Raw genomic sequence first — 21452 nt, forward strand, 5'->3', positions numbered from 1 at the left:
CCCACTTGTGTCCCGGTGGAAATTAGACACTGAAGAGACCTGCAAACAGAAGCCAAATAGACAAAGGGAACCGCTTCAGAAGTGACCGGTGCAACAGATTAAAATCCCATAGTTAACACTGACTACACTGGAAGGGGCCTATAGATATTGAGAAGTGTAAGCTGGAACAAGGAGTTATCTGAAACTGAACCAAACCCACACTGCCCGCAACAGCTCCAGAGAAATTCCTAGATATATTTTTACTACTATTATTTTTTTTAATTAAAAATTTTTTTCCTTTTTTTTTTAAGTCCTCTATTACTCCTTAATTTTCATTTTTATAACCCACAAAACCTTGCAAAAAAAAAAAGACCCTATTTTTAAAGCAAACTTCATATATATTTCTTTCATTTTTTTGTGATTTTGGTTTTTTTAATATTGTATTTTTAAGAGTTTAACCTCTACTCCAGATTTTTAATTTTTGTTTTTCAGTATTTGATATCAATTTTGGACATTTAAGAATCCAATCTTCAGTACCCATTTTTACTCAGGAATGTGATTACTGGTTTGATCACTCTCTCCCCCTTTTGACTCTCCTTTTTCTCCCCCAGATCACCCCTATTTCCTCCCTTCCCCTTCTCTTCTCAATCCAATTCTGTGAATCTCTGTGGGTGTTCTGGGCTGTGGAGAACATTAGGGAACAGAGTACTGCCTAAATCTCTCTCTCTACTCTTGAGTCCCCCTTTTTCTCCTCCTGCTCACCTCTATCTCCTTCCTCCCTCTGCTCTTCTTCATGTAATTCTGTGAACCTCTCTGGGTGTCCCTCACTGTGGAGAATCCTTTCCCCATTAACCTAGAAGTTTTATTATCAGTGCTGTATGGAGGGAGAAGTCTTGAGGCTACTGAAAGAATAAGACTGAATTCCAGAGGCAAGAGGCTTAAGCCCAATACCTGAGAACACCAGAGAACTCCTGAGTACAGGGAACATTAATTAATAAGAGATCACCCAAAAGCCTCCATACCTACACTGAAACCAACCACCAGCCAAGAGCCAATAAGTTCCAGAGCAAAACATACCACGCAAATTCTCCAGCAATGAAGGACCATAGCCCTGAGCATAAATATACAGGCTGCCCAAAGTCACACCAAACCCATAGACCCCATCTCAAAACTCACTACTGGACACTCCATTGCACTCCAGAAAGAAGAAATTCAGCTCCACCCACCAGAACACCGACACAAGTTTCTCTATCCAGCAAACCTCGACAAGCCAAACATCCAGCCCCACCCACTGGGAGAAACCTCCACAATAGAAAGGAACCACAGACTACCAGAATACAGAAAGGCCACCCCAAACCCAGCAATCTAAATAAGATGAAAAGGCAGAGAAATACCCACCAGGTAAAGGAACATGAAAAGTGCCCACCAAGCCAAACAAAAGAAGAGGCGATAGGGAATCTACCTAAAAAACAATTTAGAATAATGATAATAAAAATGATCCAAAATCTTGAAAACAAAATGGAGCTACAGATAAATAACCTAGAGACAAGGATTGAGAAGATGCAAGAAATGTTTAACAAGGACCTAGAAGAAATAAAAAAGAGTCAATTAAAAATGAATAATGCAATAAATGAGATCAAAAACACTCTGGAGGGAACCAACAGTAGAATAATGGAGGCAGAAGATAGGATAAGTGAGGTACAGGAATAATGGTGGAAATAAATGAAACAGAGAGGAAAAAAGAAAAATGAATCAAAAGAAATGAGGACAATCTCAAGGAACTCTGGGACAATGTGAAACGCCCCAACATTTGAATCATAGGAGTCCCAGAAAAAGAAGACAAAAAGAAAGGCCATGAGAAAATACTTGAGGAGATAATAGCTGAAAACTTCCCCAAAATGGGGAAGGAAATAGTCACACAAGTTCAAGAAACCCAGAGAGTCCCAAAGAGGATAAACCCAAGGTGAAACACCCCAAGACACATATAAATCAAATTAACAAAGACCAAATACAAAGAACAAATATTAAAAGCAGCAAGGGAGAAACAACAAATAACACACAAGGGGATTCCCATAAGGATAACAGCTGATCTTTCAATAGAAACTCTTCAGGCCACAAGGGAATGGCAGGACATACTTAAAGTAATGACCCAGATTACTGTACCCAGCAAGGATCTCATTCAGATATGAAGGAGAATTCAAAAGCTTTACAGAGAAGCAAAAGCTGAGAGAATTCAGCACCACCAAACCAGCTCTTCAACAAATGCTAAAGGATCTTCTCTAGGCAAGAAACACAGAAAGGTTGTATAAACGCAAACCCAAAACAACAAAGTAAATGAAATGGGACCATACTTATCAATAATTACCTTAAATGTAAATAGATTGAATGCCCCAACCAAAAGACAAAGTCTGGCTGAATGGATACAAAAGCAAGAACCCTATATATGCTGTCTACAAGAGACCCACCTCAAAACAAGGGACACATACAGACTGAAAGTGAAGGACTGGAAAAAAAATATTTCACGCAAATGGAGACCAAAAGAAAGCAGTAATCGCAATACTCATATCAGATAAAATAGACTTTAAAACAAAGGCTGTGAAAAGAGACAAAGAAGGACACTACATAATGATCAAAGGATCAATCCAAGAAAAGATATAACAATTATAAATATATATGTACTCAACATAGGAGCACTGCAATATGTAAGGTAAATGCTAACAAGTATGAAAGGGGAAATTAACAATAACACAATAATAGGGAGACTTTAATACCCCACTCACATCTATGGATAGATCACTAGACAGAAAATGAAAAAGGAATCACAAACTTTAAATGACACAATGGATCAACTAGACCTAATTGATATCTACAGGACATTTCATCCCAAAAGAATCATTTTCACCTTTTTCTCAAGTGCACACGGAACCTTCTCCAGAATAGATCACATCCTGGGCCATAAATCTAGCCTTGGCAAATTCAAAAAGATTGAAATCATCCCAGTCATCTTTTCTGACCATAATGCAGTAAGATTAGATCTCAATTATAGGGGAAAAAAGCTATTAAAAATTCAAGATATGGAGGTTAAATAACAGGTTTATGAATAACCAACAAATCATAGAAGAAATCAAAAAAGAAATCAAATATGCATGGAAACAAATGAAAATGAAAACACAGCAACCCAATACCTATGGGACATTGTAAAAGCAGTGTTAAGGGGAAGGTTCACAGCAACACAGGCTTACCTAAACCTCTTTAACAAGTGGTGCTGGGAAAACTGGTCAACCACTTGTAAAAGAATGAAACTAGAACACTTTCTAACACCATACACAAAAATAAACTCAAAATGGATTAAAGATCTAAGTGTAAGACCAGAAACTATAAAACTCCTAGAGGAGAACATAGGCAAAACACTCTCCGACATAAATCACAGCAGGATCCTCTATGACCCACCTCTCAGAATATTGGAAATAAAAGCAAAAATAAACAAATGGGACCTAATGAAACTTAAAAGCTTTTGCACCACAAAGGAAACTATAAGCAAGGTGAAAAGACAGCCCTCAGATTGGGAGAAAATAATAGCAATCGAAGCAACAGCAAAGGATTAATCTCAAAAATATACAAGCAACTCCTGCAGCTCAATTCCAGAAAAATAAATGACCCAATCAAAAAATGGGCCAAAATCTAAACAGACATTTCACCAAAGAAGATATAGAGATGGCTAACAAACACATGAAAAGATGCTCAGCATCACTTATTATCAGAGAAATGCAAATCAAAACCACAATGAGGTACCATTACACGCCAGTCAGGGTGGATGCTATCCAAAAGTCTACAAGCAATAAATGCTGAAGAGGGTGTGGAGAAAAGGGAACCCTCTTACACTGTTGGTGGGAATGCAAACTAGTACAGCCACTATGGAGAACAGTGTGGAGATTTCTTAAAAAACTGGAAATAGAACTGCCATATGACCCAGCAATACCACTTCTGGGCATACACACCGAGGAAACCTGATCTGAAAGAGACACGTGCAATCCAGTGTTCATCGCAGCACTATTTATAATAGCCAGGACATGGAAGCAACCTAGATGCCCATCAGCAGACGAATGGATAAGGAAGCTGTGGTACATATACACCATGGAATATCACTCAGCCATTAAAAAGAATTCATTTGAATCAGTTCTAATGAGATGGATGAATCTGGAGCCCGATATACAGAGTGAAGTAAGCCAGAAAGATAAAGACCAATACAGCATACTAATGCATATATATGGAATTTAGAAAGATGATAACGATAACCCTATATGCAAAACAGAAAAAGAGACACAGGTGTACAGAACAGACTTTTGGACTCTGTGGGAGAAGGCGAGGGTGGGATGTTTCGAGAGGACAGCATCGAAACATGTATATTATCAAGTGTGAAACAGATCCCCAGCCCAGGCTGGATGCATGAGACAAGTGCTCAGGCCTGGTGCACTGGGAAGACCCAGAGGAATCGGGTGGAGATGGAGGTGGGAGGGGGGTTCAAGATGGGGAATACATGTAAATCCATGGCTGATTCATGTCAATGTATGACAAAAACCACTACAATATTGTAAGGTAATTAAGCTCCAACTAATAAAAATACTTGAAAAAAAATTTTTAATTTAAAAAAAAAGAAACAAGAAAAAAAGTCAAATAAATAACCTAACTCTACACCCAAAGCAACTAGAGAAGGAAGAAATGAAGGACCCCAGGGTTTGTAGAAGGAAAGAAATCTTAAAAATTAGGGCAGAAATAAACACAAAAGAAACAAAAGAGACCATAGCAAAAATCAACAAAGCTAAAAACTGGTTTTTTGAAAAGATAAATAAAATTGACAAACTGTTAGCCAGACTCATCAAGAAACAAGGGGAGAAGAACCAAATCAACAAAATTAGAAATGAAAATGGAGACAGCACAACAGACAACACTGAAATACAAAGGATCATAAGAGATTACTACCAGCAGTTCTATGCCAATAAAATGGACAACTTGGAAGAAATAGACAAATTCTTAGAAAAGTATAACTTTCCAAAACTGAACCAGGAAGAAATGGAAGATCTTAAGAGACCCATCACAAGCAAGGAAATCAAAACTGTAATCAGAATTCTTCCAGGAAACAAAAGCCTAGGATCAGATGGCTTCACGGCTGAATTCTACCAAAAATTTAGAGAAGAGCTAACATCTATCTTACTCAAACTCTTCCAGAAAATTGCAGAAGAAGATAATCTTCCAAACTCATTCTGAGGCCACCATCACCCTAATACCAAAACCAGACAAAGATGCCACAAAAAAAGAAAACTACAGGCTTATGTCACTGATGAACATAGATGCAAAAATCATTAACAAAATTATAGCAAACAGAATCCAACAACATATTAAAAAGATCATACATTATGACCAAGCGGCTTTATGCCAGGAATGCAGGGATTCTTCCATGTCCACAAATCAATCAGTGTAATACACCACATTAACAAATTGAAAGATAAAAACCATATGATTATCTCAATAGATGCAGAAAAAGCCTTTGACAAAATTCAACATCCATTTATGATAACAACTCTCCAGAAAGCAGGAATAGAAGGAAGATACCTCAACATAATAAAAGCTATATATGATAAACCCACAGCAAACATTATCCTCAATGGTGAAAAATTGAAAGCATTCCCCCTAAAGTCAAGAACAAGACAAGGGTGCCCACTCTCACCACTACTATTCAACATAGTTTTGGAAGCTTTGGCCACAGCAATCAGAGAAGAAAAAGGAATAAAAGGAATCCAGATAGAAAAGAAGAAGTAAAACTCTCATTGCTTGCAGATGAAATGATCCTTTACATAGAAAACCCTAAAGGCTCTACCAGAAAATTACTAGAGCTAATCAATATATAAATATAGTATTGTTGCAGGTATATAAAATTAACATACAGAAGTCCCTTGCATTCCTATACACTAACAATGAGAAAACAGAGAAATTAAGGAAACAATACCATTCACCATTGCAACAAAAAGAATAAAATACTTAGGAGTATATCTACCCAAAGAAACAGAAGACCTATATATAGAAAACTATCTGATGAAAGAAATCAAAGAGGACACAAATAGATGGAAAAATAGACTGTGTTCATGGATTGGAAGAATCAATATTGTCAAAATGGCTATACTACCCAAAGCAATCTATAGAATCAATGCAATCCTTATCAAGCTACCAATGGTATTTTTCACAGAACTAGAACAAATAATTTCACAATTTGTATGGAAATACAAAAAAAACCTCAAATAGCCAAAGCAATCTTGAGAAAGAAGAATGGAACTGGAGGAATCAACCTGCCTGACTTCAGGCTATACTACAAAGCCACAGTCATCAAGACAGTATGGTACTGGCACAAAGACAGAAATACAGATCAGTGGAACAAAACAGAAAGCCCAGAGATAAATCCACGAACCTATGGACACCTTATCTTCGACAAAGGAGGCAAGACTATACAATGGAAAAGAGACAACCTCTTTAACAAGTGGTGCTGGGAAAACTGGACAACCACCTGTAAAAGAATGAAACTAGAACACTTTTTAACACCATACACAAAAATAAACTCAAAATGGATTAAAGATCTAAGTGTAAGACCAGAAACTATAAAACTCCTAGAGGAGAACATAGGCAAAACACTCTCTGACATAAATCACAGCAAGATCCTCTATGACCCACCTCCCAGAATATTGGAAATAAAAGCAAAAACTAAACAAATGGTACCTAATGAAACTTAAAAGCTTTTGCACTACAAAGGAAACTATAAGTAAGGTGAAAAGACAGCCCTCAGATTGGGAGAAAATAATAGCAAATGAAGAAACAGACAAAGGATTAATCTCAAAAATATACAAGCAACTCCTGCAGCTCAATTCCAGAAACATAAATGACCCAATCAAAAAATGGGCCAGAGAACTAAACAGACATTTCTCCAAAGAAGACATACAGATGGCTAACAAACACATGAAAAGGTGCTCAACATCACTCATTATTAGAGAAATGCAAATCAAAACCACAATGAGGTACCATTACACGCCAGTCAGGATGGCTGCTATCCAAAAGTCTACAAGCAATAAATGCTGGAGAGGGTGTGGAGAAAAGGGAACCCTCTTACACTGTTGGTGGGAATGCAAACTAGTACAGCCACTATGGAAAACAGTGTGGAGATTTCTTAAAAAACTGGAAATAGAAATAGAAATCCCACTTCTGGGCATACACACCGAAGAAACCAGAACTGAAAGAGACACATGTACCCCAGTGTTCATCGCAGCACTGTTTATAATAGTCAGGACATGGAAGCAACCTAGATGCCCATCAGCAGACGAATGGATAAGAGAGCTATGGTACATATACACAATGGAATATCACTCAGCCATTAAAAAGAATACATTTGAATCAGTTCTAATGAGATGGATGAAACTGGAGCCCCTTATACAGAGTGAAGTAAGCCAGAAAGATAAAGACCAATACAGCATACTAACGCATATATATGGAATTTAGAAAGATGTAATGATAACCCTATATGGAAGACAGCAAAAGAGACACAGATGTATCGTACAGACTTTTAGACTCTATGGGAGAAGTCGAGGGTGGGATGATCTGAGAGAATAGCATTGAAACCTGTATATTATCAAGTGTGAAACAGATCACCAGTCCAGGTTGGATGCATGAGACAAGTGCTCAGGCCTTGTGCACTGGGATGACCCAGAGGGATGGGATGGGGAGGGAGGTGGGAGAGGGGTCCAGGATGGGGAACATATGTAAATCCATGGTTGATTCATGTCAATGTATGACAAAAACCACTACAATATTGTAAAGTAATTAGCCTCCAACTAATAAAAATGAAGGAAAAAAAATGGAAAAAGAAAAAGAAAAAAAATGTCATTTATCTGTTCATTTAGTTTTACTAATTTATTCACCTTTTCATGAATTATCCATGAATATAATGAAACATCAGTGCTTGCTGAACACCTCTTATCCACATGCTCTGTGTTGTTTTATTGCTTTTGACCATCTTCTGTTAAGTGGAGAGGACCCTGTACTCTTGAAATCTGGCTCATATATATGCTGGTATTTGATATTGGGAAAGTCATTGAAATTGTTTTAGCATCAATGTCCTCACCTTATTTAGGGATAATAATACCTAATATATAGCTGCGATTCATGGGGTCGCAAAAAGTCGGACACGACTGAGCAACTGAGCTGAACTGAACGGAATATATAGTGACTAATAATGCATGTATAGTATGGAGTAGACTCTCAGATTGTAGCAGAACATTACTATCTGTTCCTCATTTATCAAGAAAATATATGCATACTTAAACTAAGGAAGATTATTTAAAGCCTAGAAATAGTTACAATCCTAGGCTTTTATAACACTACCTTAATCATAGTCATAGCAATTATTATATCTATTAGCATTATTATTATTGTTAATTGGATTTAATATCAAAATGTTAAAAAAAAAATGACAAAATGTTCACAAGTTTTCTTGATAACCCTAGCAGGAAGTTCCCAAAGACGATTCTAAAACTGGTAGCTATTTTTCTTGTGCAGACTGCACTAGGCTCTTAATGCCCTTAATTATCACAATATCTCTTTGAGGTATTATATTCCCAATATGTTAGGTTAAGAAGCTGAAATTTAGAGAATTGAAGTCAGAATTCCCAACGTCACACCAAAGTCAGTTTAAAGCATCAGGTCTCACACTCACTGTTTTCTGATTTTAATTCTAGTGCTCTTCCCAGGTTGCCACACATAGAATGCCTTATGTTAAGAAGAATGAATAAGAGCTTAAAGATTCTTGCAGCTTGGGCCATACAATAATAAATCAGTGATTAACTAAGGATTATAATGCACTTTACAAGTTAAAGCATTGGGGGATAACACTGTAAAATCATAAGGTTTTGCACGATCTCAGAAAAGATTGGTCACATCAGACTGAGCAATTCATATGGGAGAAACTGAGCTTTACCTGACTCTTGTAGGTAGCTGTAGTCGTAGCCCAGATCCTTGGATGAAATGAAGAAGTCACCATTTCTGTAGAGCGGGATGAAAGGGACCATGTAGGATTCTCGGTTGTGTCCAATGGGTGCATTAGCTTCTGGATAAACATTTTGAAGAGGACGATACTTTCGAAGCCACTGTTCAAAAATACTGCAGAGGAAAGGATTATTCAGAATCAGAAACATATTGCTGTTGAAGAAATATCTGGAGTTCTTAAAGTAAAATAACAAGGCATATCTTAAAATCTAAAGCCATGGAAATATACCAAACGTAGTTTTCATGCTTTGAAAAGATTTTGTAAAGCCACAGTTCATGCTGTCAAGCCCTGATGAAATCCACTTGTTTGAGAGAAATATTAGATGATAATTTTGGAAAAGGAATTTCTTAGATGATAAGTGAAAGTTAAATGACAAGTTAAAACCCTTCAGAATGCCACAGAGCAAGTGTAATTATTGGCTGAGTGACAACCGAGACATAGTCATAAATTATATATGTCCCTTATCTCAAAGAAATTTCACTCAAAGAAAGAACATGCAAAACTAAATTGGAATCAGTATTAGAAGTTGGCTATTTTTTGGTCATGATAGGGGACTTTATTTCAACCTCCTTGTTATATTTAGAGAAGTATATTCTTAATGAGCGCTGCCCATGTTGGTTCAGCAGTAAAGAATCTGCCTGCAATGTATCAGTCCCTGGGTTGGGAAGGTCCCCTGGAGAAGGGCATGGCAACCCACTCCAGTATTCTTGCCTCCCATGGACAGAGGAGCCTGGTGGGCCACAGTCCATGGTGTCACAAAGAGTCGGACACGACTGAAGAGACTTAGCATGCATGCACACATACTTCATGAGTCTTGTTGAGAGAAAGAGCTCACCTTCCATGATAGAAGTTAAATATACTTAGCACATACCATTTCCCAACTTCCCAGGAAGCTAGAGCATGACCACAAGATCAATACTCAGCCAATCAGACATACCCATTCAAGACTTTGAAACAGGAGATACTGACACAAAGAAGCAAGGACAATGGACAAGCACTCTAGCAGTGGGCAAGGGCAGTGGTGCTAACAACATCCTGTTTGTAAGCATGAGATCAGAGGTGTCAGTAAAGGTAAGCGCTGCCCAGAGGTACCCTGTGCTCAAGAGCGCAGCTCTGGCAGATGATCTGGCTGCTGCCCTCTTCTCTCGTTCTTACCTGTTTCTCATCCTGCATCTCCACGATCTCCTGAATTATCCGCTATTCTTTCAGCAAATTTGTTCCCTGTTTAGTTCAGCCAGAGTGAGTTTCTGTTGCAAGCAATTAAAAACCCTGACAGGAACAAAAGCCAAAAAACTAAGAGATTGAAACTGTCCAGTAAGGATGGAAGTGAAACTAAGTGTAACAGAACGTGTAGTGGGTAATTAAAGGGGTGACAAAGAGAATGCCTCTGTATGATCAGACCACATAACATAGAGGGAAGAACACTAGATCTGGGGTCAGAAAACTCCCCTTGGGTCCTAGATTTGTGATTTAAGAGCTGTATAAGTTGTGTAAGCTTATAAGCAAATCACAGAAACGCTTGGAGGCTTAGCCTTCACATCCTTAAAATGAAAGTAATATCTATCCCATCTGTTTCCAAACAAATTATCCAACGTGGTAGTTTTTAGGAAAGTGCTAAATATATAAGCTATTGTTATTTAGCTCTAGAATTTAAGCTCGGAAGCAAAAGGTTAGTGCAAGAAGCTCGTGTCTAAAAAAGAAAGTGATGTTTCAAGCAAACAGATAATTTAAAAAAAGCATTTTGAAGTACAGTAAAGAAGAGAACAAGGAAGCCAGATGGCAGCAGTGATGATCACTTTTTGGTGATGAAAAAGAATTCTATTTGTTTAAAAAATCTGGACTTCAAGTGCTAGTTGTGGTCAAAGTTGTTTTCATTGTGAATTAATTGAAGGATCAGTTGGCTGCTGCCAAGTACCTCGATTATTAAATACATTTTCTGAGTATTTACTATATGTTAAGTTTTGAAGAAATATGAACCTATGTAGAACTCAAGTTCTGTGGGTTTTGACAACATTGTCTTAACTTTAAGACAACTTTAAGATTCTAAAATGTTTTAACCTGTTTAATTTTCCTTTTATTCATCTGAATAATGAGAGTAATATTTAAGTCATGAAGGTATTGAAAGGATTAATTAAGCAACCTAAATGTCCATTGACAGATGAATGGATAAAGAAGATGTGATATATATTTACATATATGTATATGTATATATGGAGAAGGCAATGGCAACCCACTCCAGTACTCTTGCCTGGCAAATCTCATGGACGGAAGAGCCTGGTGGGCTGCAGTCCATGGGGTCGCTAAGAGTCAGACATGACTGAGCGACTTCACTTTCACTTTTCACTTTCATGCATTGGAGAAGGAAATGGCAACCCACTCCAGCACTCTTGCCTGGAGAATCCCAGGGAAGGGGGAACCTGGTGGGCTGCCATCTATGGGGTCGCACAGAGTCGGACATGACTGAAGCAACTTAGCAGCAGCAGCATATGTATATATCACACACAATAGAATATTGCTCAGCCCATAAAAAAGAATGATATAATGCTATTTTCAGTAATGTGGGTGGACCTAGAAATTACCATGCTAAGTGAATTAACTAGGTAGATAAAGACAAATATCATATTACATGACTTATATGTGGAATCTAAAATAGGATACAAATGAACTTATTTATAAAACAGAAATAGACTCACAGACATAGGAAAAACTTATGGTTGCTAAAGGGGAAGGGAGTAGAAGGGTAGTAAAATAGGAATTTGGGATTAACACATATACACTACTATACCTAAAATAGATAAACAAGGACCTACTGTATTCAATGTCTTATAATAATCTCTAATGGGAACTGTATTCAATGTCTTATAATAACCCATAATGGAAAAGTATCTGAAAAGTATATATATACATGGGCATCCCTAGTGGCTCAGTGGTAAAGAATCTGACTGCCAATGCAGGAGATGTGGGTTCAATCCCTGGGTCAGGAAGATCACTAGGAAAAGGAAATGGCAACCCACGCCAGTATTCTTTCCTGGGAAATCCCTAACGGACAGAGGATCCTGGCGGGCTACAGTCCATGGGGTTGCAGCAGAGTTGGACATGACTCAGTGACTAAATAACAACAATGTATGCACATATATATGTACAATACAAACTAATCAATTCGCTGGACACCTGAAACATTGTAAGTCAACTCTACGTCAATAAAAATTAACTGAAAAGATCAAAGGGTTAATTAAAATAGCATAAGTAAGATATTGGAACAGATCCTGATGCTGGTAAAGACTGAAATCTAAGGAGAAGGGGGCAGCAGAGCATGAGATGGTTAGATCGCATCGCTGACTCAGTAGACGTGAATGTGAACAAACTTTGGGAGACAGTGAAGGACTGGAGAGCCTGGTGGGCTGCAGTCCATGGGGTCTCAGAGTCGAACACAGCTTGGTGACTGAGCAACAACAACTAAGATACATGGCTAAGCGCTGGACAGATGGTGAGGAGAAGCCATCCTCATCCCCACAGCATCTCTCTCTCTTCTTCATGGTTCACGTTATACTCAAAAAACATTACAACTGGTGAGAGATGTGAGACATGCTACCATAGAAGTGCCAAAACTGTACATATTTGAATTAGCTCTTTAAAAATGGTTATTATTCTTTAAGCAGAAATGGGGAGACAGTATTCAAGAGGATTTTTTTTTTGGTGTGTACCTCCATTTCCTCAACTGAAGAAATTAGGAACTGGCTTAACTGGCTTAACAAATAAATCCCAAATTCTTTTCAAGTTTTGTATTTTATGAATTATTCTTCTTATTTTGATGTCTATGGTTTTCTTCTTTTCATGAAAGCATTACTTGTTCATTACACAAAATTCAGAAAATAGAACCATGCAAAAAGAAAATTAAAAAAACACACATACTTGCTTAATATTTCTGTTAGTTTTTTAAATATGCAAATATAACATTATATACATATTTTAACAAGAAGAATTATAACATAGACACTATTTTATAAGACATTTTATTAATACTAAATGTTGAAGTGATATGTAAACATGTTTAAACAATGTTCAGCAGTTTTCAAGCGGTAAATCTATTTTTTAATGAGAAGGAGGCCCTCTGATAATTAATCTCTCCCCATCGCTATTAAACTTTGGCTGATTTAGAAACAGTCCAGTATACAATGAGCTATGAGATAAGAGCTTCAGGCAAACATTGTGCCTTTTGTCAATTGAGAAAAATTACTCTTATAGTTCAGTTTATATATAATCTTATTCCTGCCAAGAAATAAAAATTCTTTACCTAAATAGGACAAGGACATGAATTCTTAGCACCAAGAGATATAATGGATGAAACCATTAATGTGCTCACCCACCTTATCCACCTTTTAAAATGAAGGTATGAATCCTGTTTAAATTCTTCATCAGTGGTTCTCATCTTCAGTTAATTTCATCAAACCATGTCTAGAACGGCTCACATCAGAATACTAATGTTTAACTTGGATAAGCACACTGACATTTTGGGAAGCAAATTATCTTCTTACCAAAGATTTATTTAACCTGCATCTAGATGGTTTTCTGGAAGCCTGAGCAACAATGAAATGCACACGAGAGGGTTTAGGATAAGGTTAAGCTGATCACAGACAAAAACAAGGAGGAATGTGTTTTATGTATAAAAATAACACGGATGTCCAGTCACTTCCATCCTTACAATAAGACAAAGCTAGATAAGTGGAAAATCAATGACTTTTCTTGGACCGTGAGAGAACCGAGGTCACAGAGCAGAGTGCTTCTCCCCAAACTGCAGAGGTAAGTGCAAGCAGAGGAACTCGACTGCTGTTCGCTTTTCAGGAGGAGACGCTGGATCCATACACCCAAACACTTTGATAAATGCCTGGACACTGGTGATGAGAGAAGCTGGTGATGAGAGACACTCCTGGGACCCATAGTCTTAAGGGGATTCCCACGCATGTGGGGCATTTACCTCCAGGAACGCTGTCCGATTTTCACAATAAAGATCTGAGAAAGATCCTCTCCTGGCTGTGTTGGGGGAGGGAGAGAGTATCCATTGTGAAATACACCCAGAGGTTTTCTCTACACCAAAGTCCTTCAATCCACAGAAAATAACCACCAGAGTGTTATTCCAGTAGGAGGAAGCGAATTCCTCTCAGTCCAGCCTCTTTTAGCCTTCCTGTCTCATTTAAGGCCACATGGGTCAGGGCTTCAAGGAAACAGATTGGGAATATGACAACTGAAAAAAGAGAAGAGATCATAGCTTCAAGAAGCTATACCACTGCAGAAACACTCAAGACAGTCACAGCCCCAAGACACTGGCCATCTGAAAGATTGAAATTTAATCAGAATACTATAGAACACTTTCCCTCTCCTGTACTTTACCATGATACCAACAGAGTTCTAGTATGATAAAAGTGGATTATAACTAAAAGATCTGTGAGACAAATAGTTTCTGAGGAATAGTATCACTTTAAGTCACAGAATAAATGTTTGATTATAAGCAGAAGTGTAAAATAATAGCCTCTGAAGAATAGTTATCAATTTAAGCCATAGAAAAAATGATTATAAGCAAAAGTGTAAAATAAATGTAGATGAATGCAAACTGATATGCATACCTACATACATCTACCATATGGAAAAATTCCAAATAATTATGTAGACACTTCAACTACATAAAGGAGCAATGCACAATCCCCACTCCTTACGTGTGGGCTGTCTGTAGTAACTTTCCCCCAAAGAGTACAGTATGGAAGGGCGGTGGAACCATTTAGGAGTTTGAAAGTGAAAGTGTTAATCGCTCAGCCATGTCCAACTCTTTGCCAACCCTATGGACTCTAGCCCGCCAGGCTCCTCAGTCCATGGAATTCTCCAGGCCAGAATACTGGAGTGGGTTGCCATGCACTTCTCCAGGGGATCTTCCCAACCCAGGGATCAAACCCAGGTCTCCTGCGTTTCAGGTAGATTCTTTACCATCAGAGCCACCAGGGAAGTCCTTAGGTTTGAGAAAACTGATGAACATGGTATCTGCCAAGTGACCAAAGCTAACACTGCCCATGGTCAGCCATTGATAGCGTGTACCCTTGATACAGTGGGAAGAGAAGAGTGCTTTCCCCTCGGTCCTCTTCCTCCCCAAGTAACTCCAGTCTATAAAATTCCAGTCGAGGGGTATTCTGTAAAACACCTGAGTAGTACTCCTCAAAACTCTCAAGGTCATCAAAAACAAGCAAAGCTCGACATGATCACTAAATGCAATATGAGATCCTGGATGGGATCTTGAAACATAAAGAGATATTAGATAACAACTAAGTAATCTTAATAGGCTATAGTTAATAATAATGTATCAAAATTGTTTCATGAATTGTGACAAAACTTCCATACTGATGTAAATTAAGAATAGGGGAAACTGGACAGAACCACTAATAATGGCCCCAGATATCAGCCAGTCTGCATCCATCCGATTGGCTGCTTGCATTATCCTATTGATCATCACCCAGTTAGTTCTAATTGCTCCATCGTCATGAATCTTATAAGAAATCAGGGACCACAGCAGCTATTCTGTCCTCTGGATATTTCTCCCTGGACTCTAAGAAGGTACAATGTTAAACCAACTCTGGGTGGCAAAAACTGACCCTTGATGACAGTCTGGCTGTTGATCTAATATACTACCTTCTACTCAGAGTGGGATTTAACAAGAAGCTAAAGCTCATGCTTAAGAATTCCTTCACTTTCCACGACTGTTGATGGGCCCTTAAGATGTATTGAGTTGGTCATTTTGAGGATTTGCAAAAGTCGAATATTTGCTCACAATCAAAAAAAAAAAAAAAAGAAAGAATAGGGGAAATGATGTGAGATATACGTAAACTCTGGTATGTAAAGAGAAAATTATTCTTAAATTTCCTTTTTAAAAATAGAACAACAAAGAAACATAATGTGGTTGGATATTAGGGAACTTATTTGCTTTAGTACATTCATGGGAACAACAAAATTGTATAAACACAATAGAATTCTTTTTCATTGATTTATTCAACCATTTCGTAAATAGTTGAATACATTTAAGCATCTATAAACTTGTTCTCTGTCAGGTATTGATGTAGTTCTGTGTCCTTGTAGTACTTAGATCTAGTGGTGGAGATGGATACTAACCAGTAATTTCAGAAATGTATCTTTAATTACAGAATGGCAAATACAAAAGCAACATGGCAATACAATTTACTGAAGAGGTCTGATTGATTCTGCTGCCTTTGGGAAAGTCTTGGATAGTGTTAAAAAGTGACTATTTAGAGAAGTGGTATATGAGTGTTTCTGAAAAAGAGAATAGAATTTGCAAGAACCTTCAATGGGATGCTATATTCTCTTATCTGTCTCACTCCTCCCATAGCTTCACTTATTATCTACAACAGATGACTTCTCAATATATATTTACAGAGTAAATCTTGGTCTGAAATCTCAGCCCAAATTTCCAGCTGCCCAACTGGCACCCTCATTGAAATATCTCAAAAGCATCTTAAAGCACAGCACATAGAATCTTCAAAAATCATGACATTAACATCTCTTCCTTATGCTACCCTTCTCCACTGATCGGTAACTTTGGGAATAAAAATATCTCTCCAGCCAGAATATGTAAAAAGTGACCAATGTTATCTATGGAGAGAACAGTTTGAGATGAAGCTAGAGAGAAATCAGGGGCAAAATCAAGAAGGGCAGTTGAGGACATGCAAGAAATATTTGCAATTTCTCCTAAGAGCAATAGGAAGTCACTGTTTGTCTCTGCGATGGTGAGAGATAATATGAAAAGATAATTTTTTGAAGAGTATACAGATTGCACTGTGAGGAAAGAACTGGAGGATAGTCAGAACCGATGTGCAGGGAACAAGGGATGGGGAAATCAGCAAGAAAATGTATCCACGTTAAAAAAATGATGTGTAGCTTTCCAAGTGGTACAACTCAGGAGTGAGGCATCACAGAAGACTCCTCATCTTCTGGTTAAAGGGAACTCGCAATCAAAACAGGCAGAAAAAAGGAAACTGGACAAATTCGGTAAGGCCCTGGAGGCAGATAAGAACCTGGGTCTTTGGGCTGATATGCCTGGGCTGCTTCTTCCTCTGACACTCAGTCACCTCTGCCGGGGATTGTATTTTTTCTTCCTTATTCTCCCTGAGTGGATCCTGAATTACTTCTGTCACTGACTAAGCCTTGCATTCGGGGACAGTGTTTGGCAACAGGACTGGAAAGGCACAGAAAAATAGATGCTAGAATATGAGTTAAAGACTCCACTTCAGAAGTTATCTCTGAAAATAGAAAATAGTATATAGTCATCGACTGTAGTCTATAGTTATCCTATTTTCTTTCCCTGTGGGAGGAACAAATCGAGACTGAGAGAGAGACATTATTTTCACAGCAAGCAAAAGTATGCTGGAAAATATCAGTGCTATCTACCAGCTATGAAACCTAATCTTTTTAATCTTCCTTTTCTCTGTGCCTAACACATAGTAGGTGTTCAATATTTGCATGATCATTGCTGCTGCCCTCCTGAGTTTATAATCTCACCCAGGAGAATGAGTTCTTAATAAAGCCATTTCTGTTAACACAAACTCTCGGTGTATGTTGTTTATTGACTTTAGCCTCAACACATCAAGGAGGTATCTATTAATATTGATCCCATTTTACAGAAGAGAACATTGACTCAAAGAGTTGAAACTCTGCCAATGCTGACCCAACAAGACTGTGGTAGAGAATCCAGAGTTTCATGTCAGATTTCTGTTAGTTTTACAATCATACTCAACTTGCAGAGCAGTGGCCAGAGCCCAGGTATTCTATTCCAAGTTAAATACTCTTCCACTAACAAGTGAAATGTTAGTGATTGCTATTTAAAGGAGAAAGATGGGCAAAGTATTAATGCTTTGCTCCAGGTGGTACTAGTGGTAAAGAACCCACCTGCCAACGCAGGAGACTTGAGACACAGGTTCAGTCCCTGGATTGGGAAGATGCCCTAGAGAAGAGCATGGCAACAATGCCAGTGTTCCTGCCTGGAGAATCCCATGGACAGAGGAGGCTGGCAGGCTACAGTCCGTAGCGTCACACAGAGTCTAACACGACTGATGTGACTTAACACACACTAAGCATTTTAGAGCCCTGCACATAAGTGAGAACTAGGTATCCTTTGTCATTTTACTTTACCTAAGAAATGAACACTTTATTATAAACTCTCTCAACAGTGTGGAGAAGAGTTGTGAAATATTAACATCGATAGTCTAAAGACTTGTGATTTTTCTTTGTGGAACTGAGACCATTTTTACTTCCTCCCAAAGGCCATGAGAACCCATAGACCAGCACCAGCTTAGGTCACAAAGTGGCGACAGAGAAGGGGGCCAAAGAGAACGGCCTTGGCACAGACTCTGGGTCTGTGTGTTGACCTACCCTTGAGGACCAGCTTAGAGTTCCTCCTGAGGGAGGCCAGTGAGCACCCATGAATGACTCTGGGCGTGCTGAGTCTTAGCTAGAAGCTGACACTCACTGCAGGCAGGTGGGAGAAAGAGGAGCTAAGGGAAGAGGTGCAGCGCATGCTGTGAACACAGGGGAGCCTGCAGGATGTGCGGACAAAAGGGCAAAAGTCCAGCTTTAGCCATTTATAAGCAAAGTTTCCATGCCTGAGTGCATGCTAAGTCGCTCAGTCGTGTCGGACTCTGAGATCCTATGGACTGTAGCTCTCCAGGCTCCTCTGTCCCTGGGATTCTCCAAGCCAGAACACTGGAGTGGGTTGCCATGTCCTCCTCCAGGGTATCTTCCCAATCCAGGGATCGAACCCACGATTCTTGCATTGCAAGTGGATTTTTTACCATGGAGCCACCGGGGAAACCCCTTTTCTTACAATTTCCTTAAACTTTTATTTGCCACTGTATCTTTTGCTTCTTCAAGGCTTAGGGCATAAAAACATCAATCAGATTTACTGTTTCCCTCTTTTGATCATTACATATGTCGTGCTAGATTGTAATTATTTGATTATGTGCCATTCTCCAATAGCATATGGGGGATCCAGGGAGAGTAATGATGTTGTCTTATTGGTTACTGCAGACCAAATGTCCATCACAGTGCCTTCCTGTTAACAAGAGCACTAGATTCATGTAGATCAAAAATATGTAAAATTTATGAGAATTTTGTAGTCTTTTTGGGAGAGAGCCCACATTTTATCAAATTCTGAAAGAGTATGAATTAAATATTAAAGAAGCATTTACTTAGTGGTTAACTATTAGAACTGAGAGAAGGAGAAATCCAAGAGATGCTGATGATTTATTTTGATTTGGTTATCTCCAAAAGTGGTATGACTCTCTGACCCACACCAGTTAGCACAGTGTCTGGCATGTAATAAGCATGGTTGTTTTTGTTTTTCAGTTGCCCAGTCACGTCCAAAACTTTGCGACCCCATACCAGGCCTCCCTGTCCATCACCAGCTCCCAGGGCCTGCTCAAACTCATGTCCATCAAGTCAGTGATGCCATCCAACCATCTCATCCTCTGTCAGCCCCTTCTCCTCCTGCCTCCTTCCTCTTCTGCTGAGACCATTGGAAAAACTTGGAGCCTTTCTTTGGGTTTGAAACAACAATGTCCCAGTAATTCCTCTTCTTCATGTTGCTGGCTAATGATATTATAGAACTCATTTAAGGAGTATTTGGAAATGTTTACTGAAAAGCAGTAATTTTAAAAGAGATGGACACTTTAAGAGCATAAATTGTTAGGAATCAGTAGCTGCAAATGAAAAGCCTGCTATACAGCTAAGAAATTCAACCTCAGTTGACTGTAATTCCAAGTGTATACTCTACTCCACGATTTCTTAGCTTAGCTGAGGAAAGGGCAAAGAAGTCTTTGGGGAATGGGTAGGGAGTGAAAACCAGATTAAAATCATTTAAGCTACTGATAAAACTTGAAGGAACTTAGGGTACAAACCAAAATATCAGTGATAACAAACTGAAAAGAACCAGCAAGCTAGAAGTCTAAGGGGAGAAAAAGGCAGTTCCAGAAGTTACTGTTTTTTTCTTTTCCCATAAATACTTACTGGTATCATTAAGTGGCAAGGTACCCTACTAAGAACCATGTACACTACCATATGTAAAATAGGCAGCCAATGGAAATTTGCCTCGTGACTCAGGGAACTCAAACCAAGGCTCTGTAACAACCTAGAGGGATGGGAAAGGGTGGGAAGTGCAAGGGAGCTTTAAGAGGGAGGGGACACATGTACACCTATGGCTAATTCATGTTGATGTATGGCAGAAACCAAAGCAGTATTGTAAAGCAACTGTCCTTCAATTAAAAATAAATAAATATTTTTAAAAACATGAAGAAAAGCGAACCACAGTGCTTTCCATGTGGTGAAAAGATGCGCCCAGAATTGAGAGACACTGCATTAGACAAAAATGGATTGAAATCAAATGAGCCAAGCTGCACTCACAGACCAGAGCTAGTCAGAATGAATTTGTGAAAAAGGTGTCCTACAGGGCCAGCCCTTTCAGCTGATGCTCAGTGTAAGTGAGAGGAAGGCTATTCATGTGGCTCTCAGTAGAGGCTACTGATTGACCTTCAAAGTCTCTGTGCTCTTACCTGGGAAGTTATGCTAATAAAGCTGACCTTGTTCCTTTCACTATGGTGCCCATTTTCTAATTCGTTAAACATTGTATCTTGAACCCACTACATGTTAAGCTCCAAGGATGGAAAAGAAACGTTCCCATTCTCATGGATCTCACTCCATACCATAATAAAAAGATAAATAAAATTTCAAAGCAATGTAAATGACACTTCGGAGGGGGCATGTGTATAAAACCTATGGGATTACAGAAGCAGCAGCTAACTGCTGGAGTCAAGGAAAGTTTCACAGCAGGGATGATATTTAAACTGGGTGGATAGATTATGGGGAAGCATTGCACAGACCAACAGGGAGCCTGGGCACTCATGCTACTGAGAAATGAAAGTGGCTTGGTATGTCAGAATAGAATACAGAGTTGTGCAGGATCAACAGGAAGTGAGACAAGAAAGGTGACAAGAGTCAGACTGTGAAAGATCATCTGTCCACCAAGGAGATGGGAGTTTGTAGGGATGGGGAAATAGTTTTAACTCCATCCTCAGAGTTAATTTGCCATCTAAGTACATTTGATAAGGAGTGAACATGACTGAACTTGAATTTTCTAAATGCAATTATAGTGGATATATATAATATATTATTAAATAACAATAAATCAATATCTATAACTTCTATCTATTGAAGATAACACAGTGAAACAGTGGGCCAATAGTGAAACATATGCAGACAATTATTACTTTTCTCCAGGTAGTTACGCTGCCTCTCTTTCATACACAATTTCTCTTCTCTTAAACTTTTCCATCACTTTCTACTATTC

General features: G+C 38.6%; 1 protein-coding gene across 1 annotated transcript in view; it reads right to left on the bottom strand.

Moving 5' to 3' along the window:
- Window positions 1-21452, bottom strand: part of TYR (tyrosinase) — a 112901-nt gene that overhangs the window by 14957 nt on the left and 76492 nt on the right. Inside the window, exon 4 of the mRNA XM_043452683.1 lies at window positions 8993-9174. Coding sequence (XP_043308618.1) covers window positions 8993-9174 — 182 coding nt within the window. The remainder of the gene's footprint in view (window positions 1-8992; window positions 9175-21452) is intronic.

The sequence above is a fragment of the Cervus canadensis genome, chromosome 29 (assembly GCF_019320065.1).
Source record: "Cervus canadensis isolate Bull #8, Minnesota chromosome 29, ASM1932006v1, whole genome shotgun sequence".
Classification (NCBI taxonomy): domain Eukaryota; kingdom Metazoa; phylum Chordata; class Mammalia; order Artiodactyla; family Cervidae; genus Cervus; species Cervus canadensis.